The sequence below is a fragment of the Lonchura striata genome, chromosome 9, assembly GCF_046129695.1.
Source record: "Lonchura striata isolate bLonStr1 chromosome 9, bLonStr1.mat, whole genome shotgun sequence".
Lineage (NCBI taxonomy): Eukaryota > Metazoa > Chordata > Aves > Passeriformes > Estrildidae > Lonchura > Lonchura striata.
The window spans coordinates 21145583-21168795 of record NC_134611.1 but is presented as its reverse complement, the minus strand read 5'-3'; the positions used below and the strand labels follow the sequence as shown (position 1 = coordinate 21168795).

General features: G+C 38.2%; 2 protein-coding genes across 4 annotated transcripts in view; one reads left to right on the top strand and one right to left on the bottom strand.

Moving 5' to 3' along the window:
* ABCD3 (ATP binding cassette subfamily D member 3) overlaps window positions 1-9332 on the bottom strand; it is a 28223-nt gene extending 18891 nt beyond the window's left edge. For 2 of the 3 annotated variants that reach the window (XM_021525818.2, XM_021525828.2), the window contains exon 1: window positions 9155-9332. In XM_021525818.2, the coding sequence (XP_021381493.1) occupies window positions 9155-9267 (113 nt within the window). In that variant the 5' untranslated portion in view covers window positions 9268-9332. Of the gene's footprint in view, window positions 1-7103; window positions 8929-9154 lie in introns of those variants that run through there. The other variant, XM_021525836.3, reaches the window with a different exon arrangement.
* Window positions 9333-10400: 1068 nt separating this feature from the next.
* Window positions 10401-23213, top strand: part of ARHGAP29 (Rho GTPase activating protein 29) — a 71594-nt gene continuing 58781 nt past the window's right edge. The window contains exon 1 of the mRNA XM_021525856.2: window positions 10401-10422. The gene's annotated coding sequence lies outside the window, so the exon portion shown is untranslated. The remainder of the gene's footprint in view (window positions 10423-23213) is intronic.

Genomic DNA, 23213 nt, shown 5'->3' with positions numbered 1-23213 from the left:
CCTGCAAAGATGTCCATTAAAAGGGGAGTTAGTTTTTAGTCTATTTTCCTTCCCCTGCATTTAATAGAACAGTGAGTAGAAAAATATTTATCAACTGGTGTTAAACAAACATTCAAAAGCACAGTGCTCTTCCTTTGCCTCTAGTTTTAAGAAAGAAAAGCTGACCAGTAAGCAGTTATAGTTTATCTTGTACATGAAGCTGTTTGGAGAATTTATGTAATTTAGAAGTAGCCACCAACCATATTAAACCACAACTTCATTAACCATGATATTATAATACTGCCTGAGAGCAGGCTGCCTTAAAACTACATTCATACACTTTCAAGGCAGAACCTAGGATACTACAAGAAAGCAGAAACTACGGAAGGCATTGCTCCTTCGGTCTACAACACCAAAATAGGAGCAGACTGCCACACAACCAGCTATCCCACAATTTCATCAACAGCACCACTTCACATTTGTGTTTTAAAGCTCTGCCAAGAAAATATCTAGAATGAAACTGTGCCTATTTTAAGTTATGATGATTAGAAACATCTATGAATGTCACTGACCAATAAAAAGAAATAACTTAATTACTGTGAAAGGAAGAGGCAAGGTAGCAGAGGAATATGAGAAAAGAAGGGAAGGAGGAGACCATGAAAGCAAGAAGGGAGATCCACCAGTTCAGCAAGAACTTAATTAAAGGTAACAGAGATGGAAGTCTGAGAGAAGATAAAAATCTTGTAAGATTACTTGTGCTAAAACAAAGAATGAATATGAAGGGCAGCAGGGGCCAGACTGGGGGAGAAATAATAAAAGTTCAGAAAAGATATAACATTTAATCATGCTGTGATGGTAGTACCTCTATGGAAATGGTAACAGGGTTTAAAGTCTAAGAAACAATCTAGTTAGTGATACAAGAGCAATGTATTTCTGGTACAAGAAACGTCTCAATACATCTTGTAATTTTATGAAGTAGAAAAGGTTGACTTATATTTTAAAAACTTGCATATGGATCAGCCCAATCACATTTGGTTTAGTAGTAGGAGGAAAGTAGCACTCTTAAGCATGAATAAGTAGTGATCAAACTATGTGGTTATTTCTCTAGATGATTCATGACTTGTCATAATGTAAGATGAAAGCATGCTGCTCTTCCACACATGCTGTAATAATTCCTGTAAGCTTTACTGTTTCAAGTTCTGCCAATGTTTGAAGTCACAACACTTATAATACACAACTATTTCAGCTTTAAAAGGATCAGAAGTGAATATATTAATAGAGTAATCTATAAGGAAGATAAGACCCAGAATTATTCTGGCAGTTAGTTGTATATCTTTGATGTATTTATTCACACATTTTGCCTACAGTAGCTGTTGAGAGAAATTGAGCAGCTGAAATTACTGACTGAGCTGAAAATGATTATCCATTAGAGAGAAAGCAGGATTGTTTGGAAATCAAAATCTTACATTTAATAATGAACTCACATTTAATTAGCATTTATATTTATAAGGTTTAAGATAAAAATTAAGCATTTGTAAATTTAAGATCTAATGAAAAAAGAGCTTTAAGTGTTCGGTTCTCTTTTTCTAAAAAATTTTGTGCAAGCTCAAAACAAGACTAATACTTCAAAAAGAATGGAAACAGTCTTATGTATGAAGTCTAGAAAAAAAATATTAAATGTGCCTATATAGTTCTCATTTTATTTACAAATAAAGACTCTGCCGCAGTTCTGCCTGGAATAAAACCTTTCCAGTCCAATACCTATTGGCACTACTGCAGACTCCATTGTACTACTGTAGAACTTTTTTGTGAGAATGGTGGTTGCATGCTCAATGAATTTAAAGACTAAATAACATTCTCAATTACTCAGCAAGAATACAGCAAGACTATCTGGTTGCAGCAGAGAGCTCTAACACTTGGAATAGATTCAAGCTCTCCATTATTCCAGACCTCTCATTTACATAATGCTGGAGCATCACAAGCCTCAGTGGTAGAGGAAGGTAAGTGCTACATGCTGGCCAAGTTCTCCATTGCAAGTAACTCCCCTGGTACAGAGGCTTCCTTCGTGCCCTCACAGACAAGGGGGGATGACAATGAAAAGGTTTTTGAAAAAGAGTTATCCAGAAAACATATAGAAAAAAAAAAGAAAAAATACAATGGTAAACCATTTCTAATAGTGAATCAAAAACAGCGGAACTTGTCACCATATATTTTCAAGATCTAACTGCACAAAGCTGTCTGAATTCAATGTGTAACATTTTTTTAAGACCATAAATAGTCTACAGGTATAATGGAACACACATCACTTGAGGAAGTTTAAGGAAAAGCAGCATTTCAGATGGAGCCTTCTACCCATTATTTAACTGCACAGGGCTTTTACAGCAAACACAGATATAAAAAGCAGAGAAAGATGTCAGCAGAACCTGGGATGACACAACTAGACCAAACTTGTCATTCATACGTGCATGGTAACTGAACAGCAACTCTCTAAAGAGAGCTAAATAAGCAAGTAATTACCCGGTAGGCAGCAGGCAATAAACAAAACACCTTTCTCCTACACTGAGAAACATTATCAGCCCACACCAGCAAGATGCTTTAAAGAAACTAATAGTTTTGGGACTCTGTACAAGCATTTGCCAGCTCATCCAACTTCAAGGGCAGTATGGTAGCCCAGTGGGGAGGGAGAAATCATGCAATTCCAGTCTCCAAATAAGTACTGGTCAGAGCACTGGCTCTTTTGACTCTATTTACATACTAGTGAGGCTATTCTCTCTAAAGAAACATGCAATAATACTGGTTACTCAAACAGAGTAATTCTCAACACTACTGAAGAAGAAAGTGATTTGAGAAACTGTGAAGAGCCTTCAAGAGGCCCGAGTCTTCTTACTGAAAAGTCTCATGCATACTAGTTCTGTGGTATTTACAAGCAAACAGGGAAAAGTTAAAGGATTACTGTCTTTAGAAATACCTATCTCCATCCAGAGCAAAGTTCAGAGGAAGCAATCTACACTGAGCTTAGCACGATAGGGAATTGCAGACTAAGAGAGTGATAAGCAAGACTTGCTGTTTAATGACACATTATGAGGAAGTAAGGGCTGTAAAATATTACACTGTGCTTAACTCAAAAAACCCTACAAATTTCAGGTCATGCTACCTTCCTTCTGTAGAATTAGGATGACTTACCTCTGCTCAACACAGTGCAAAGAAAGAGTATCTGGTTTAGGATTAAGTGTAGCATTTCAAAGAGTTGTTACTTCTAGGCAACCTCTGTATACTGCAGCCCTTATATGTCGGAATAGCACCATGCAATTTCACAGCTTCCAAAAATCACACAAAATAAACAATTTTGCAATAGTTCATAATTATTTGTGCAGTTTTCAGGTTTTGGAGTCCAGATACTACTGAGACATTGTAAAGACAGAATAAAATTCAAATGACTAAGGATGCAATGCAACAGTGGAGAAATAACAGCTATAGTGAGCAAAGTCTGATGCAGCTAACTGGCAAGAAGAGTTTCATAGTGCATATCTCACTCAGAGGGGTAGGGAGCAACAGTACAGTTATTTCAGGTGAAGGGCAGCAACCTTACTCAGAAGCCTGGGTACAGTCCAAAAGCATGCCCATTTACACAGTACACTCTGAGCACACACAGAAACCAAGAGCAGAACTTTCTTGGCTCTAGACTGGTGGTTAGTTGCAGCATAACCAAAAATAATGCGAGAGGAATGTATTCAAGCACGCAAGAAGGGGACTCAGAAGGTCACAGAGAGCTATGTTACTGCAAACAGCAGCTCTGCATTGCTAAAGCTCAAGAGGTTTCTACAAACCTTTGGAAAGAAGGTAACAAAGCAGAAATGTTGGAGAGGAAATTCAAAGTTTCAGTAGAAGAATGCATCACAATAATGTATCTTACATATAAGAAAAACCTCAGCACTATTAATTTTATCTTAAGCTGTGCTTTTATCTTAAGCCTGAGCTGTGGCTGCAGACCTCCCTCATGGATAACAGTGTAAAAAGATTTCTAGCTAGTTTCATAAAATTTTATGTTAAAATAATTTTTAAAAAAATTATACACTGTTACACACACACTAAATCTTGCCTTAGACAGCAAGCATTTTATGCAACTCAATTAAGAGAGAAACCACTAATTAGCTAGCCAGGCTCTAAACAAAGGCAGTCTAAATGGTAGGATTAGGGCTGAGTCATCTAGTTTCTCCTGTCTCCATACCCTCCAGCTGAATTCAGGTTTCCTGAGCCCCAGGCAGGTTTTTCTATAAGACTGCATTTTCAATGTATTTTCTAGTAATCGTATCTGCATATTTAGTCTTTGGGTTTTTTTTTTTTTTTTTTTTTTTTCCCCTCAACGCTAGTGCACTTACTGCAAGCAGTAGACTGGACAGTCACATTCATGTCCTGGATAAATTTACTTCAATGTACTTAGCATAAAGTTGGTTTTGTCACCTGCCACCTTTCCTCCAAGTAACACAAGTTCCCTTTAAGGCTTTTACATATAGAAAAGCAGTCTATTAATTTGCACCCTTCCTGTCAAACAGCCATGACTCAACCAGAACAGGTCCCTCCATTTGAAGTACACTGGCAAAGCCCACCCAAGCACATTCAGAATCTAGAGAAATTATGCAAATTAACAAGAGAGAACATTCTAAATATACACAAATGGAATAAAAATGCATCATCTGTTTCAAGCTACAACTACCACTTGCTATATTTAAACTCCTATTTTATGTTTGAAAGCGTCTCCAAACATTTGGACATGTGTCCGTCACCTCTGATTGCAATACTGTCACTGCATGTTCACGGGCTGTGCAGCCAGGGACACAAGCAGTGACATCTACTGAGTGAGTGACATCTGCTGCCACTCTGTCAGCAGACAATGGCTGAGGAGCACAGTGACAGGCAGGAGCATAGGTTATATGTCACCCAAGATAACTGTGCAAAACCCCATTTGATATACACTGTCTGCAACTCAACCTCCCTCCTCCCAATGAGCCATCCCCTCACTTTTGGCTTGCCCAGCCTCTAAGGCACCATGCATGCACTATTCTTGTTTTATTCACTTTTTCCCCACAGGTGGGATGCTACCACAGGCGTTTCAGCAGTTCAGTTTATATTAAATTGTGTCCACATCTTAGCATCTTCTTGGATTCTAATGAATGCAGCTAGGTGACAGGAAAGGCCCTACAAGCATATTTTAAAATAATTTGTCACCTTCCCATACACTACAAATGTCCTCCTGTTATCCTGAACTGTTTATTCCATTTCCCTAATCTTGCAGTTTCAAACTCTTTACCCCAACCTACCTTCTATTACTTCTTTCAGTCCCTCCTTCCAGTCGAAAGTTGTATGAATTAAATACCTTCTTTTTACAAGTAAGCCAGGCTCATTCTCTGCTTGTGTAAGTACTTATTTTAAACTACATGGATACCCAGAAAAAATTCTTATTAGAGGGGTAATAAAAAATATCCAGCTCCTTTATGCAACACCCCTTAAGGTTTTAATTCTGAAGCAATCAAATCTTAAGCAAATATTCTGTAGCTTCTTGTTTGAGGCAAGATTAGGGAAACAGAATAAACAGACTTTTTTTTCCTGCACTATAAACCCAGGATAATGTAGCTCCTCAAAGAACTTATTACTTTTAAAAAACCCAAATACTACAACTGGAGTCATAATTGCACTTCAATACCACAACTTCCCCCTTCCAAGAGGGCACAAAGTTTTTGTAAGGAAACAGACTTTTTGAAAAAGAACAGATGTATTTTTCTCCATGTTTTACTCCAAGGAAGTAAGATGGAAAACTAACAAATTACTAAAAGCAAACAGTTCTACGTCATTCTATTTAGGAAGATCTCAGAAAATTGTAGCAATAAGGCATTGTAAATTGCAAGTGGCACCCCCTCGCAGTTCTGTAAAATCAATGAGCAATGTAATACCTCTTACAGCACATCATCTGTGACTAATCCAGGCAGTACTAATTAAGTGATCTTTGACCTAGTAAGGCAGGTTGGCATAACACATACAACTTAATTATTCATACATTACTACTTTATATGTACTGAACTTTGCCCCTATTGTTTGACAGCAGAAAAGTAGGTGAAACTTGCTACCTCTCCCTGCTTATACATGCCTGTAACTGGTTATTCTGTATGAAAACAAACACATACAATATGACGAGCCTATCACATAACTTTCTTGTTACACATTCAAACACATCTGATTTGCTAAAAGATTATTTTTTTCCTCAATTCGTATGTTATTTTACTTTCCAAGTTCAACCAGCAGCAGACCTATTGCTGACATTCCAGCAAAACTTAAAAAAGCACACAAAATCAAGCAGAAAAGTGCCAGTTACTCCAGAAATACATGAAATAATAGGAAAACATGAAATGTTATTTTGAACACAAAGTATAAGTATGTATTCTGAAACTATGTGAGGAAGGAAGAAGTTTTGCAGGTAAAGTTTACAGTTGCACTAGAACACTTCAGTGGTCCACCTGAATGTTAAGCCCAGCATTTTGCTGGTTATATCCAGGTCTGCAACATTTACCTTTGCCCTTACAAAGCTCAAAACTAGAATTTCACCTTCCAGAATTCAAGAAGTTGCAATTCACCTCACACTAACGTGGCACAACATTTTCAGGCATTATACACCAAGGTTAACAAAAGAATTCACACACACAAAACTAAATCATCTCACAGATTTTAGTCAGTTAACCTGAAGCAGCAGATAGGCTACCAGTCCTCTTCCAGACTATCTAGACTGCCAAGTGAAATTCTTCGCCCTAGGAATAAGTACAAAAATTTAGGACAGCTATGCCTTCCTAACTTCTTCCTCTTTCCAGTCAGAGATATACAACACAGATGTTAAAGATACACTAGGCTCTGCAGATTTCAAAGGCCATATAGTAACATATTAATTTCAGCACAATGCTGAAAATGTAAAGATTTGGCACGATGACAATCCTTTTCAAAAGCATTCTATAACTTACATCAGCAACAAAGTGTGAAAAAATGAATGATACATGAACTAATGAAACTAAAGGAGGATGAGGCAATGGTAATAACCAGATGCTTTTGTCTAGGCTGGTGATACAGGCAATGTAGCTTACCTACTGCCTAGTCTTGACAGGTAGCATTCTGTAAGGCTCCTGGCAAGGTTTGCCTCACAGGAAAACATGGAGAAAAGAACGAAGAACAGTGGGTAAAAACCATCCTCAAAATAGCATTCAAGCAGCAGCACAGCTATTATTGAAACAACCGAATATTGGATGTTAGAGTTTGGAATCCATGGCCACAATACAGTACCAGCAGCAAATAAGACCTAAGCTGTGGAGGGACTCAAAAGTATAAAACAATACATACACACCAGCAAAAAATCAAGCTTGCAAGCATGGCACTTACTTTAACAACTGCATTTCTAATAAATTCAAGAATGCAAAATAACTAAAGAGATTAGAGAAGTAAAGGACAAGGCATCAGAAAGTCTGCAGTACAGAGAGAGGAAAAGGGACAGATCAGGTCAGGCTTTCAAAAGCCCATGCATCTGTTGAATTAGCTGGAATGTAATTCATAAGTTATCTCCCCTTCCCAATTCCCACTAATCTTGTAATAATGTTTGGTCCACCTAATAGATATGAATACCTCAGATTTTTAACACTATACCTAGCAAAATTGAAGATCCACACAGGAAAGACGCATTCCAAAGAGTCTTCAGCATTTAGCCTAACACTCTTCATACACTGACCCTCAAGCTAATGCATGCATTGCTGTTGTCAAGTCCTCTAGATCAACATCATAAGACATGAAAGCAAAACAACCCAGGACACACATAATATCTATTTCAGGTATAGGATATTACTCTGGACAGGTTCTAGCCTGCTTCTATCAAATGAATGCTACTAACAGTGGGAAAATATTAAATGCACTTCAAAACTACACTGGACCTGCATCTATGTTTGAAGATGCGCTCCAAGATCATCCCTCAATGAAGACAGAGTAAGGTAAGTGTGGACAACTGAGATTTACTTTAAAAGTTAGACCCATGGTCTAACTTAATACATAACTACCCCTGGAACATTTACATGGCCCAGTATTTCTTACAAATACCACTATATTAGGCATGAAAATCTGAGCTTATAATTTTTGTGCCCTTCCATATAGCTTTTCTCCTTTTTTAAAGTGGTATTTCACTAACTTAGGCAGAGATATTTGAAAAAAACACCCCTCCCTATGAGTTTGATAGAAGAGTAACTGATAGCTCAGGATGTTGTTTTAACTCTCATGCAAAAAACAATGTAAGGTAGAAAACTTAGCGGCATATCAATGTCTGCCATGTTGTGTGACAGTTGCCTAACTTCATGAAACACCTACATATATTGTGCATGAGTGGACTTAAGTAAAATAAAACTGGATCATTGCTTAATCTCAGGTGTGTTATTACTTAAGTCTGTTGAGTAAGTCCATATAATTTTGTAGTGCCTACAAGACAACTGTAGGCACTATAATATCGCAACATACCAGGTCTTAAGCATGTAGTTAGCAACTTACAATCACAAATACAGTAAAACCGTGAAAGGGCTGAGTCTGCGATACATTCTTCACCTGCCACACTTTGCAATACCAGTGCTTTGTAAGGCATTAACGAATACACACCCTGGAACCATATACCTGTAAGGCAACCTCACAGAGAACATCACCACATTCGGCCCCTTTGAAATCGTGCCCGTGTTATCTTATTGTCACACGGCAGCATCCAAACAACAGCTGAGTCCATTAACTGCCTATGCAGTCACGGTCATCCCTAGAAGCCAAGTGTCAATACTCGTTCCTAGTCCGGAAAATAGAAAAAGCCGACATAATTCGGGTAACAAGGTGGCGGTGGTTGGATGCTCGCAAGAAGAGCACCGACCTCACGCCGGGGAAGGCGTGGGGACAAGCAGGCTGACCGCTGTGCCCGGAGCTTGTCCCTCATGTGGGGACAAGGAGCCGCCTCCCGGGCAGGGGGCGGCGGCGGCAGCGCCCCGCGTGTGGCACAGGGAGCGGCCGCCCCTCCGCCGGGCGCGGGGCGGTGAGGGCGAGCACAGCGCCCGCCGCTTCGGCCTCCCGGCCCCGCGGCTCGCCCGCCCCTCCCGCCCCGCGGCCCGGCGCGGCCCCGGCTCACCCGTGCTGCGCGGCCGCCCGCCGCTTGCCGAGCAGGCAGAGCAGCGCGCAGGCGGCGGCGGCCCCGGCGATGGCGGAGTGCCGCGCGGTGAGGAACTTGCTGTAGGCGGCCATGGCGAGAGCAGCGCGGAGCCGCCGACCGAGCGCAGCCGAGCCGAGCGACCGAGCGAGGGATGCCGGGAGGGGGCGGTGCCGCCCGGCCCCGCGCCGCCGGCAGGACGGGCCCGCCGCGCCGGCAGCGGGTTGTGCAAGCCGGGACGGCAATTACCGCTCCCCGGCAGCCCCTGCCAGCGGGCGGACCCGCGGGGAGGGGAGGAAGGGGCGTTCCCTGCCGCGCCGGCGGGGCCCGGCCTGTCGCCGGCCGCCCTGGCCGCGGGTCGGGCTGAGCGGCGGGGCCGAGCCTGCCCCGCGGGTTGATCTCCCCAGGCACCTCCTGCCGCCGCCGGGCTCTGCTCAGCCCCTCTGCCGGGGCTCTTTGTGTGGGGGCACTGGGTGATTCTTGAGTCTGTGCTGGAAATGGCTTGTAAATGTGGGAGTGACGAAATAAACATAAAACTTTTTTAAAAAATTAATAAATTTTAAAGCGTTTTAAAAAGTCAGAGAAACTTTGATGTGGGTTTCGCCACACTCTTTTTTTTTTTTTTTTTTTTTTTTGTTAGTGCCATGAGAGGAGCTGCCAAGATTGTCTGTCAGGCAGAGGGTGGAATGAGTCGTCACCCCTGTAAGTACAAGAAAAGAATCCCTGTAAAGAGTAGAGCCATGCCCAGGTACAGCCGGAGATACCAGCTAGCTTTGTCCCACAAAAACCAGTTATACTCGCACAGGTGCTTTTTCCAAGCAGAGTTAATAACAGATTGGCATGTCGAGCTATACCAGCGAAAACACCCATGCCAGCATAACTGTATTTACCCTGGATCTTCCCCTGTGGTCATATCCCTCAGAGAGATGCCTGATAATGGATGTGAAGTGTCTGCTTTCTGTGGGAACTGGTCGGTCATATATTGAATGCCTAGACTGGTGCCATGGTTAACACTGAAATGACAAAACTATCCGATTAAACTTACATGTGGATCAAAATGCAGGTGGAATCAGTGTATCTATATTTAGTCTTTAGAAATGTTCTCATACAGGCTTTTAAAAACATGTGAATACTTGTGAATGATGTGGGTTTTTTTACTGTAGCTCAAAGGTCAGTCCATCTATTAGGTATTCCTATTTCTTCCAAGTATTTCTGCCTGGAGTAGGAGGTCTGAAGCTGCAGTTTGAGAGGTAATCCCTGGTTCTTCATTCTGAATCAGCACATATACTCTTCCTTCTTGCTCCCTATCCCTATCCTTGATATTATAAGGGATTTTAAAGCAAGTTTATGTTTTGGTGTAAAAGCTGAAGTCTCAAACTCTCAAATTGTTAGCATTTTTTTAGAGCATTAGAGCCACAGCTTTTGAATCTATTATCTACCATTTCTGCTGAGACCGTAGACACACCAGTAATCTCCCTGCTTAAAATATGTGCTGTACATTGGTGGTTTTGGTGTGGGAGGAATTGTAAACAATTTGAAGTGTTTCAGATCTTCAGGAAAATATATAGCAGAATCACCCAGCGTTAATTAAATTCATGTTTTATAATGTGATTGTGAAAATACCTTGGTTTTTAAAATCTTAAGATACTTTGAGAGTAGGTGAGTATGAGAACCTAAAAAAGAGGTACTTTTGGTATGAAAATAAACTCCTTATATTGAAATAATTGCAAAAAGGAAAATTTCTGCGAATTTCCAGGTTTGCGAATCTTTGTAGTACAGATTTGCTGGTACTTCTCAATATCAGCACAGAGATCAGGAATGTTATGATACTGTCTGCTTTTCTTTACAAGTTCTCTTCCCTCTTTAAGCTTAAGTTGGTTGTACCCTTCCACAGAAGTTGCTATCTAGTACAGCCCAACTTTGTTTCCATGAACTGTCCATCAGCTGGGGCCGTGCTGACCTTTGTTGTTTGCATGTCTCCATGACTGGTGTTTCACTGTTTGTCTGCTCAGTGTCCTTATCCCACTTTCTGACACTAGCCAATACCATGACCCAGTACATATTTTATTTCTCTTCTAACTTTTTCTTAAATAATTTCACACATGCCTATAATTTTCTGAGAAACTTGTCTTATGCATCCAGACCTCCACTTTGTCTCCTGCTGCCTTAACACTTGAAAGTTGCTTTTTTTTTCAGAATAACTTTTTAAACATGATTGACAAATGGGCACTTTGTTCAAAACATAAGATTTTTATTGATCCATTATTTCGTCAGTTTCCAACAGCATTCATGGCTAAGCATATCTTGATAAAATCACCCACACTGGTCAAATGTTTTTGTGACAAAAACTTGGTTTTTTCCCCTTCAGTTTGAGATCTGCTGCATTTCAACACTTTATACATTGCATCCATATTGCTTTCCTGGTATTCTTGGTACAAGTCAACTGTAAAGGTTTTCCAAGGTAACAAATAAGAGCAATGTCAATTCAAATGTATCTCAAATTTAAAAGCTAGAGGTGGAAAGGTAGCTTGGAAGAAACAAAGAGTTCTTTTACCTGTACTAATAGTACTGTGTGTAATTTCTCTGATAAAGCAAGGTCAAATTAACAACCATCTTTTTAATACAGTCCATGGTGCCATTGAAACTTCTTACTAGGGCAGTAGGAACATCCATATCAAGCAAGTTATTTAAATGAGAAAGTGCACTCTGGAAGACTGAAGACTGTAGGAAGAAAAATGTATGTTTACTATTGAAATTTTAAATCCCTCTAATGGACATCAGGAGACCTCGTAACAGGCAGTGTTAAGCTGGACTCCTGTGTCTGAAGTGGTAAGCAATGGTATCTGCCTAGGCAGTTCTCCTATTCCCCGATTTAAAAATCAAAGTCTAATAATAATATACAGTAATAATATTGCTAAACAGTTCAGATTTTCAGTTCATGTCCTTGGCTACTCTTGATTTTAGATGCTTGAGTTTTAAGGAGTCTAAGTCAGAAATACAAGAAATTACTACAGAGTGAATATCTGTCCCACTAATAGTTATGTGAATACATTTTATTTAATGGAGTCTAGGTTAACAAATAAGAAGATGCTCCCATTTGGTTTCTCTCAGAACAGGAAGAACCTGTATTATTTGCTGTTGGCACTTGGCATACAGCACCCAGCTATATTCTGAGAACAACGTGTCATCTAATAATTAAATGAAAAATCACGTTGTTTATTGTAGGTCTAATGTAACATATAAATATCATGGAGTGCACTTTGCAAATGTTGTGAAAGGTGGCAGAAAAATGAGATTAATTTATGTAAGCTGAGGTAAACTGCAAGATGCAAACTGTATCATGCATGTTCATAATGTTGGAAGGTGATTTGTGTAGTACTGGTCTCCATTCTGCAGACTTACATTTGCTCAATTTTTAAGTCTATATAAATTCAGTAGGACTGTTAACTTTCTAAATTTTAAGTAAAATCCTGTGGTATTGAAAACTTAATAACTAGTAGAGCAAGAAGGAAAGTTCCAGGGATTGATGTGGTCTCTTTTGTGAAATCTGTGTTATCTCCTAGATATATCACTTAGTAGTAGAATTTGGCATGGTTTGCAGGGAAATAATTAAACTATTCTGTTACTGTAGTCATCAGCACTAAGTGATAAGGTTTTGTCATTCTGCTGAAGTGCTACAACAGGGTATTAAGTTTGTTGCTTGATGTTTCACAGAAGGAGGTTCTACTTTTGAAGTTGAGCTACATTATACAATGTATCAATATATGTGCAAATAGGTGGATGTGAATAATGATACAGATTATGGTCAATAATCTTATTAAACTTTATTAATACAACTTATGTTTGACTGCTGGTATCATTATATGTTTAGTCGCTACTTAGAACTTTAAACTCCAGTGCAGGTGAAGTAGTGTAGATCTGGTATCAACCACTCAAAACCCATAAGCCTCCAATGCTGATTATAATGCAGGCTTGATCTGCAGAATGGGGCCTACAGGGTGAAATTGAAATGCACATAAACTTTCTTTGATCTACAGAATGCAGAGTGAAGACAAGCTTCCATTTCTTTGTATCTCCTATTTTCTCTTCTCGTTCTTGCCCTTTTCTTACCCACCTGCTGCATGTCCCTTAGATGACTGGGGTGTTACAAAAACTGTAGATGTGAGAAGGTAATTTTTCTGAGCAGTGAGTAAAATCTTGGAGTAGCATGGGCAGAAGATAAGGGGTGTATAGAAAAAAAAATGTACAGAGCATTGGCATTTAAATTGATGCTTGCAGACCTTCTGTGCCATTACTAATTCACTTTCCCACTGATAAGGGTACTTTTCCTAATCTTTATTAAATAACATTGTAACCCACAAGTGTTAAATTGCTACACACAAGTCTACTTTATGCAATTCCTTGATTTCTGTCTATATTTTTGCTTTATATACTTGGATTTTTTGATGTGACTGTGATCTAGCCTCTGTACAAGCAACTCTTGCCTCTGCTTAATAGCTCATGCCTTTCCAATATACAAGACAGTAGATTGCTTTTTATAAGCAGAGCTCGTAAATTTATAAGTCTGGGTGAAAATGTGAAAATACACAGGAATTAATGCTATTATACCAGACTCAGAAATTATCTGGTCTTTTTTCTGTATGTGGATAGTACCAGATACTCTTAGAGACACATATCTACTTTCTTAGTGGATTTTACTCTGACTTCAAACACACAGTTACTTCATTCTAAAGTGTGGTGTTTGACAGCAATTCTAATTTTTCATGTCAGTAGGCATAATCACTCATATTCTGCTGGTCCAGGAAACGCACTGGTACTGCAGAGAGAGAAAACACCTGATTTGTACTAAGAACTCAGTTTTATTTTCCTTACTGTTTTTATTTGTTTTGTTGTTAATTGGCTTCTGACTTCGACATTTACACAAAGATGTCTCAACTGAGCTGTTCACATTGGTGCTTAGAATGCTGATATTCCTTTTGTGAGTCATATTAATTGGATAATCTGTGTAAAGTACAAAATTAGATTTTTCTCCAAAATACTCTACATTTATGAACAGTCAGTTTAAATTATGATTTTGAGCTTCTCTTACCTATCTTGTTAGGACTAGGTGAGTGGGTTGAAAAATGGAAATTAAAACTAGGTGTTCCTGTTTAGCTTGTTCTGAAGTGGATCAGAGCTCAGTTTGATCTTGATAGCTTTTGGTGATCTGAAAGCCAAGGTATTTCACTGCTCAATATTTATTTCTAGCTTATCTCAAATATTGTATTGTTTTATGTTTTAGTAGATACATAATAAATAGATGACCAGATGTCATTGATGTTAACTTCCTTATTATATCTAGAATAATGCTTGGTTTAAAAAGTGTTCCATTTATCATCCAAAAGTGAAAAAACAGAAAGAAATTCTTAAGGAACATTTTATGGAAAAGGCATTCATGAATAGTATCATGGATCTTTGCAAAGTCAGTCTCAAGTTTGATATCTGAATTTAGTAATTTAAGAAAAGGCATTTAAAATATGTTTAAAACTAATATCGCTTGCATAGGTAGAGCTCTAATTCTTTTATTGAGATTGCCTCATAATTCCCTTATAAATAGTGCTTCTCAGCGGATTATATCTTTGTCCATTAATCTATTTGCTGATTTTGTAATGATGCAAACTGAAAGTTTGCATAAATTTTCTGTCTCAGCTTAGATATCAATTTATTTAATACAAGATGTCATACCAATATAGTCCACTTATTTCTCAGAATGAAGCAATGCAAATTTTTTTTTTTTAGTATATTAAGAGAATATAACAAGCTTTTAGATAATTGTATTTTATTACCATGGTTTGCAACAGATTTGAGTTTGGCAGAGACTATCTTATATGAAAGACAAAACTTTTGGAATGCTGTGTCATCATCACTGTTTATGTCACAGCTCCTTCTATTTCAGGTGATGGAGGTTAAATTTGTAAAATTGTTCCAAAAGGGAATCATCTCTCTCTCTTGTATTTGGTCATAAGGTATCAGACATTAATTTTAAATCATAATAACTTCAGCAGACCCATCTTCCTGTTTTCCAGGAGCTATGACCACAGATGCATATCATGATGACATGTTCTTTGAACAAATATGATTTGTTTTTAACATTGGTAATGTAGAAAGAATGCTAATAGAACAAGGATTTTAATACATTCTAACTGCAGATCTATTTGCTTAGTATCAGTAGTGAGGGTCTAGTTTTACACTCCACAGAACTCTTCTCCCTACTGGCATATTCCTGGAAACTTGTCTCCTACTTCCTCTCATTACAGTAACTTCCAAACTATTTAGTTTCAAGTGCATGATCCCCAGTGAAATTCTGTCCTTGGTAAACACAGTAGTCCTTCATCATTGTTTTGTATCAGTGTGGTTCAGAATTTTTTGAGAATTAAATTAAAATTAGAATTTCTCTTCTGTATGCAGTACTTTGCATTTAGTAACACTCAGGCTCAATTACCATTTTGCTACACACTCACTAGCTGAAGAAAGGTAGACAAAGAAGGAGCAGTGTCATAACTTGAAATGGATTTCTAAAACTGAAATCTTGTCTCCACCCATTATTTCACAAGTTTGCAATTACTATAGCAGCCCTTCTGATTAACCATGTCAGAGACAATGAACATTCTAGAAGCCTAGTGGTCTGTTTTTATACACTAATAACAGGTCACATATGATATTCATGTAGCATTAATGAGTAAGTTTTTCATTTGTTCCTTCACACTGACAAATTACTGGCTTTTCAGAAATGGATTTGTATGCCTTCTGTAATAGATCTTGGCCTTAGGCTACCAGCAGTGCTGGAGATTCCATCATGTGTTATGTTCATGTCCCTCACAGCTCCCACAGCTCAGCAACCTGCACCATACTCTAAAGCAACCATGCAGCATCTCTTTGCTCCCAGCTCATATTGGCCAACCTTTCTCCATACAGACTGAGCAACCTGTTACTGATCAAGCACCGTGCACGCTCCAAGGCTTTTTCTGCAATGGGTTTCTTGTGCCAAAATGCAGCTTGAAATGGTGACTGAGCATAGTAACAGTTTTTGACTTTCAGAATTATCCTACTGATATGAATGCAAGCAGATAAAATGACCTTAGGAATGAAAGGAATGCAAGACTGAGTGGAAGAGAAAGAAATGGCTTGACAAGAAATCAGTGAAGAAGGGGTATGGAAACTGGAGTGGTTTAACAAGGCAATATTTAGGAAAGGAATCTGAGCCATGTTGGGTTAGGAAAGCAGTGGAAGGAGGACCTGAGACCAGTTGCACAAGGAGATTACATGGGTTGGACAATGATTCTGGCATTGGGAGGAAATTAAATGATTAGACAAGAAAAGCTGAGTGGATATGTGTTGCAAAACAAGAGGGTGACATTTAGAGCTACTGAGCAAAACAGGAAGGAGGGATTTAGAACTAATTGCCTGGAGAAGAAAAAGGGTGAAAGAAGGCAATGTAATGAGGTGTGAGATGGAGTGGACTGGACTACCAGAAGCCAGTGGTACCTGACCTACCAATTTTTGGTTGAGGAGATGGGGGAAACATGGTAGGAGAATTATTTGACAGGGAGCTCCAAGTTCAGTTCTTAGAATCATAGAACCATTTAGGTTGGAAAAGACCTTTAGGATCAAGTCCAGCATTAACCCAGCTAAGTCCACCACTCAACCATGTTCCTAAGTGGCACATCTGTTTTTTATTTTATACATAATGTGTATATATACATACATATATATATATATATATATATATATATATATATATATACACACACACGTAGATTTTATAATCTTTTAAATACCTACAGAAATGGTAAGTTAACCATTTCTCTGGGCAGCCTCTTCCAAAGCTTGACAGCCCTTTCAGTTAAGAAATTTTTTTATAATATCCAATCTAAACCCCTCACCTGGTGAAATGTGAGGCAGTTTGCTCTCATCCTATCACTTGTTATTTGGGAGAGGAGACCAACACATGCCTTGCTATGACCTCCTTTCAGGCAGTTGCAGAGAGTAATAAGGTCTCTTTTCAGCCTTATTTTCTCCAGACTGAACAACCCCAGTTGCCTTCTTGCATGAACCTGTGCTGGATTCTGATGGGATGGGTGGCCTGATGGCTATTGCCTACCGGCCTGCTCTGTCATCTATTACATATGAGGCAGGAGATGATGGAAAGAATGACAATTCTCCAGCTGAGGCAGATAAAAGCTAATAAGATGATCTGAACTACTACTTTAATTCTGTCACAGACTCATTGTAGGGTGCTGCCTCAGTGTAAGTTATCTAACACACTCAAAGTTGGCCTACAGTTGCATTTTATCCCATTTTCAAATGGGATAAAATGCTTATCATGAAGTGTACCAGAAAGGTACTGGCAGAAATGTGTCCTACTTTAGTTCTCAGTGTTGATTAAAGATCATAAAAATCATAAAATAAAACACTGGAGTATACCTTTGGGATCATCCAGATGGTTTTTAGCAAAGATGGTATAGACTAAAAGCAAAGAAGGCCAGGGAAACAGGGTTAGTTATTACACATAATAAACCTCTTAATTGCAAGGAACAAGCAGGAAAAGATAAATTCCTATTATATTGTACAAAAGGTAACAAAATGTGTAATTTAAGGAGTAAAATTCAGAAATGGGAAAAGTGGGCGTTTGTTAAATAAGAATAATATCAGTAGAGTAAGAGGCAAAAACCAGACCCTGAAGAATCTTAATAAAGTCTTAAAAAAATATGAAGCTCCCCTGCATGAATATATGTAGAAAGAGGCTGATAGTATTCTACTTTTATTTTCCTTCTTTTCTTTAAAGAAAGGAAATTACCTTATTTTTTGAGAAAGAATGGTACTACTACATGTTTTTACTAATACTACAATTTACTAATTACATATTGCTACTAAGATATGTTAATAATTTTTTATACTGATGTATTAATATTACATCTCACTGCTAACAGGACGTTTTAGTCTAACTCGCGTCCAGTGGAATTTAACATTTTAAACTTAATTTATTGGGGGATTTGATGGATATGATTGTGCAAATGTGATACCCACCAGGATAGTTGCTTTAATGCTATACAGGCTAGAGTTGTACAAGTTTTAAAAAAAATGGTGGAAGTTTCTGTAGGGATATGGATATACATATATGTGTATATCTGTATCTGTATAATCTAGATCTAGATCTATAATCTATATCATACAGAGATTCACAGACACACTTATTCTTTTTTTGGTACAGAAAAAAAATTATTTTTTACTTTCATAGGAAAACATAAATAGTGAAGTTTTATCTCATTCTAGCAGAAGGAAGAAAAATATTACTCTTGAGCCTTAAGGGATAAAGTTGCATGTCTCTAAACAACGTGAGAAAATTCTCTGTTCCTTCCTACAGAGAGCTACACCCTAAGCCACAGCTGAAAGCTCATCCTCTCTGCCTGCCAGCTAAGGCACAGTTTATAAGGTAGAGCAGGATTCTTTGCTTCAGCTCAACAAGACTGAACCCAGACAGTCCATCTTAATGCAGAACATATAAAGAGAAGATACACAGTTTAAATATGAAGTTAATAATCATCCAAATTACATCATTCCAATTCAAAACTCAGCTGCCAATTGCACTGTTATCTGAAATGAGAGTGACTTTTAGTGACTTGTAGTAACAAGTAAAAACACGTTTCTTTGTTATTATCACAGCTTAGTTAATGTACTGAATGTTCACACGCCAGTTTATTTCACATTAACTTGGTGGGAATAGCATAAAGAGGCAGCAGCAGTAACCATATACTCTATGGATCAAACCTCTAGTAGTTGTGTATAACTAAGCAAAAAGAAATATAAACTTAATCCTCCTAATTATTTTCCAAAACTTGGTTGGGCCAAATATTTGACCTTCAGAAACCCCTGTGACCTAATTTTTAAGGTTGTTGTATATTTCCTTTTGTAATCTAGAATTGTAAATTGTAGGGCTTGAATCGCATGACTACCTGGGTAAATGAGAAGCAGAGCAATTGTGTTGTCTGGACCGTATTGTTGAAATACCTTCCAGCCCAAGAAACTCTGTTCTTCTTCAAATACCTGTCTCTCAAATCTGTATTTTATGTATTTATATCATGCTAGCCGTAGATTGAGGAGTATATTTGGATCAATTTTAGAATAGTAGGGAAAACTCCCTTCCCTTCAAACCATTTTCCCAAGAACAAGGTGAAACTTTGCTAGAGTAGCCAATGCGATGCTTAGGCACAGAAAGGGACGTGGAACTAAAGCTGCAGAGCGTTCTGGTGGAGCAGTGACAGCAGGTGACAGCCGCTGGCAGAGCAGTTGGAGGCGTGCAAGTGCCAGCTGTGCCACAGGATGGTGCCACAGCGTTAGCTTTGGCCGGGTGCAGCGCTCTAAAAACGCAAATGCTGAAGGAGATTGTGATACAAACTTTATGGACAGCAATGTCTGCATTTGCTGTACTTTGGATAGATTATTTAAGTTCTACAGGTAGGGTATTTTCTTTATCTGTGCACATCCCCAAATCTCATGTACATATTTGGGGGGAATGTGCACTAAGTACAGTCTTTTCACTGGTGAAACGGCAGAGCTCTCTTTGCCTTCCTAACCTTGATTTTATGCAACATCTGTAAAACACATTGTGCAGAAATAGTTTTAGTAGCCCAACTATTGAGCTATTAATTTACATATATCTTTTCATTTGATTTACCAAAGGTGTATTAAATGAGCATATTCCTTCTGTTGTCATAGTGGTTAAACCAGTCTAAGTTGCTGTTGGTCTACTTTGGTAACGTTCAGTAGTTATGCGAGCAGTGGAAAAGCAAATTTGTACAAGACACCCGAGAAATAGATATTCCATTCCTTTCCTGTGGTATGATAACTTCTTTAAATGAAGAAATAGTTCCCAAGAATGCCTGTATAACCAAGTGGTTGATGTATCTGGAGAGTGACGTGTGAGATAAAATCAAAGTGAATTAACCTTGTCAGATGCTTTTTGTTGTTTATCACAGAAATTTATCTTTTGAGCTTATGAATAAAATTATATTATTAACTTCACTCTAGCAGGAGCCCTGTATATGATTAAGACACCTCTGTCACTCAGATGAAAATAGGCTTGTTAATAACTCTCTTGCTTATCATCCTGGTTGTGGTATTGCACAATTTTACTTTGTTTATCATTATTTTCAAGCCTTAGAGGTCTTCTGGTCTTGCTTACTCTATTTTCATTTCTGCAGTGGATATATGAATGATGAGATATCACTGGTAGCTTTTATTGTAGTCTGTTGAAATTTATTCTCTCTAGACAATATTTTGACAAGATGCGGACTTATCAAACTCACTGATATTTCATCAAACTGTCAAAATGCTGTCAGTTAAAACATTGTTTTCCATTCTATTCCAGAATTACTGTTAATATTTCATTTCACTTGGAACAGAACCACACAAAACAAGTGAGGTTTTAAAGCTTATTACAAAATACTTCATAAAATATGGTAGAAGTAGAACAAGTACATAACAATGGCAAACTGTGGTTTGAGTCCATACACTTAAGTATTTTTATTTTTCTAGTCTAATTGTCTAGCTACTCATTTGGAAAAATGTATAAACTTGTTGTTTTACTACTGATTTAGTAGTAGTGATTTGAAACTTGAGACTCCTCTTGACATTCTGTGTGAATGGTAACTATGGAAATAAGAAATGATGACCCAGAGTAGTGGTGGACAACATTTTGTGACAATAATTATTGTCTGAATAGCTTTGAAAAATATCAGCTGTCTTGTGGAATAACCCTACACACCTGATCATGAATTGTTACAGAAATTTCCTTATTTCAGTGAAAGCAAACCAGCAACATTCCCTTCTCTATGCAGACCTTTCATTGTAAGGAAGCAATTAAAGATTTCACTCATAACCACAACATATGACAATAAACAGTTCCTCATCTTTCTCATATCTGTTCTAAGTCTTTAGGGAGAAATTATGTTTGATGACACTTATAGACTCAAACTTCTATAGGCACAGTTACACCCAAGAAACTCATAACTCTTCATATGCAAATGAACCCATGAAACTGCTTATGGCCATGGGGCTGGGTGCTTAACCCACTTTCATCAGAAAGAAATCAAAATGCCTCACTCCCTAGGTGCTACATTAACTGACAGGAACTCAGGCAGTGGCCTCCAGGTGAAGACAATTAAGCTATCCTACCAGATTTGGAATGTGTTGGGAGCAATTCAGTGACTGGTTGTAAAGGAAGCAAGAAAGGAATGTGTCCTGCTTTTCCTTGTTAGGGCTTGCTACCACCCTAGGGATAAGAGAACTCTTTATTTTCCTCCTGAAGGGGTTAAAAAAAAATTATGTTGTATGTGAAGCAGGTGATCTGAACATCTTACCACAATTACTATATCATACATATTCAACAACATTCCTTTTCACAGCTTTTTTTCTTTTTTTTTTAATTGTGTGGATGAAAAGCAGGAACAAATTTGGTCTACCTTACCATTTGCCTATAAGCTTCTGTGTCCATGTTGGAGGCTACAGGAAATCAATGCTTTACCACTGAAATAACAAGATAAAAATAATTTAAAAAGAAATGCATTTATGTTATGCATTCCCAGTGCAGAGATACAGGTCCAGAGTGGTCACAGATTCTCCCATATTTGGTAACACTGGTGCTGCACACTGAAAATTGAAAACAGAAGTTCACAAAGAGGGAAAAAAATCAGTGGAATTTTAACTACAGCCCTGTGCACTCTGGCACCATGGCAAACCACAAAAAGCACACACAAGTGTGCTCTATTGCATTTTGAACATGTCTTCCTGTGGTCATTTTGATGTTCAAGATCATATGGTGCTGCTATTTCCTTCTCTTTTCCAATTCATTTCAGTTGTTGCACAGTGGCATTGATGGAAAATCTGTTCCTGCACCTTGTTCTGATAAAGCCTGTCTTCTCAGAACAGGTTTTGCGGCAGGAGCCAAATTCAGAAACTCAGACTGAATCTCAGTACAGTAGATTTGACTTTCAGATATCAAAACTAGTAAAGAAAAAAAAAAAAAGAGTAATTTGCACTGTCTGTTTGTAAAGCTGGGAACACCCACTGCTACAGAATGTGTTTGCTAAAAATTAAATTTCTGGAGAGGATTACAGGAGTTCATGGGAGAGGAATTCACTGAGAATTACTAGATACAGAAGTCATGTTTGGTTCAGGAAGTTTCTCAGCTGCAAATGGCTGGAAGCTTAGGAAAATATTCCTGTCCAATATTTCATATGTTTCTCAAGCATCCATTCATAGTTATTATGAGAAGCAAGACACTGGTTCTACTGGACTCGTGGTCTTACCCAGCCTGGTCATTCTTATTTTGAAGCCTTATCTACATAAATTCTATGTTCTCAGATTTTTACTGCTGGAAAATCCTTGCTTGAGAGATAAAGCACCAAAAATTATTAAAAATCCCTTATAGTATTGAGATTAATCCATAGTTTAATCTATTTCTTACATTAATGCCTTTACTTTTGAGTATGCTAGGTCCCACACCTTAGAGGTTGTAAGATTAGGCCCTAATCTCAAATGTTTATGTCTTTCACTGTTACATACTTACTACACTGTGATAAATAATGTTATTAAAAAATAAATCCTTTTTACAGTACCTTTAGGTATGTGAGTATGGAAGAAAAATGTGGGTATCTGTTATTAGTCTCCTTTTGAGGCATTAACTGTGTTTGCCTATATTCTGAGCATAGTGATAGACCACTTTGAAGACAACATAGCTGTTTCTTGTACAGAACGTGTACATGTGACCATAAAAAGCAGAACATATTTCTCCCTTTTATTTCCTTTCCAACTTCTGCTCATCAGAGAAAATTTTTGTTTCTATGTCTGAGTTTGACCAATCCTGTTGAACTTCTGCATATCTCCTACCTTTGAAGTCCCTTAATATTATCTCTGAGGATTTTCTTTTAGCTTTGCAGCTTGAGCCCTGCAAGACCATGCTCTGACATACCTTTTGATGTTTTAGTAGGTCACTGACATACAG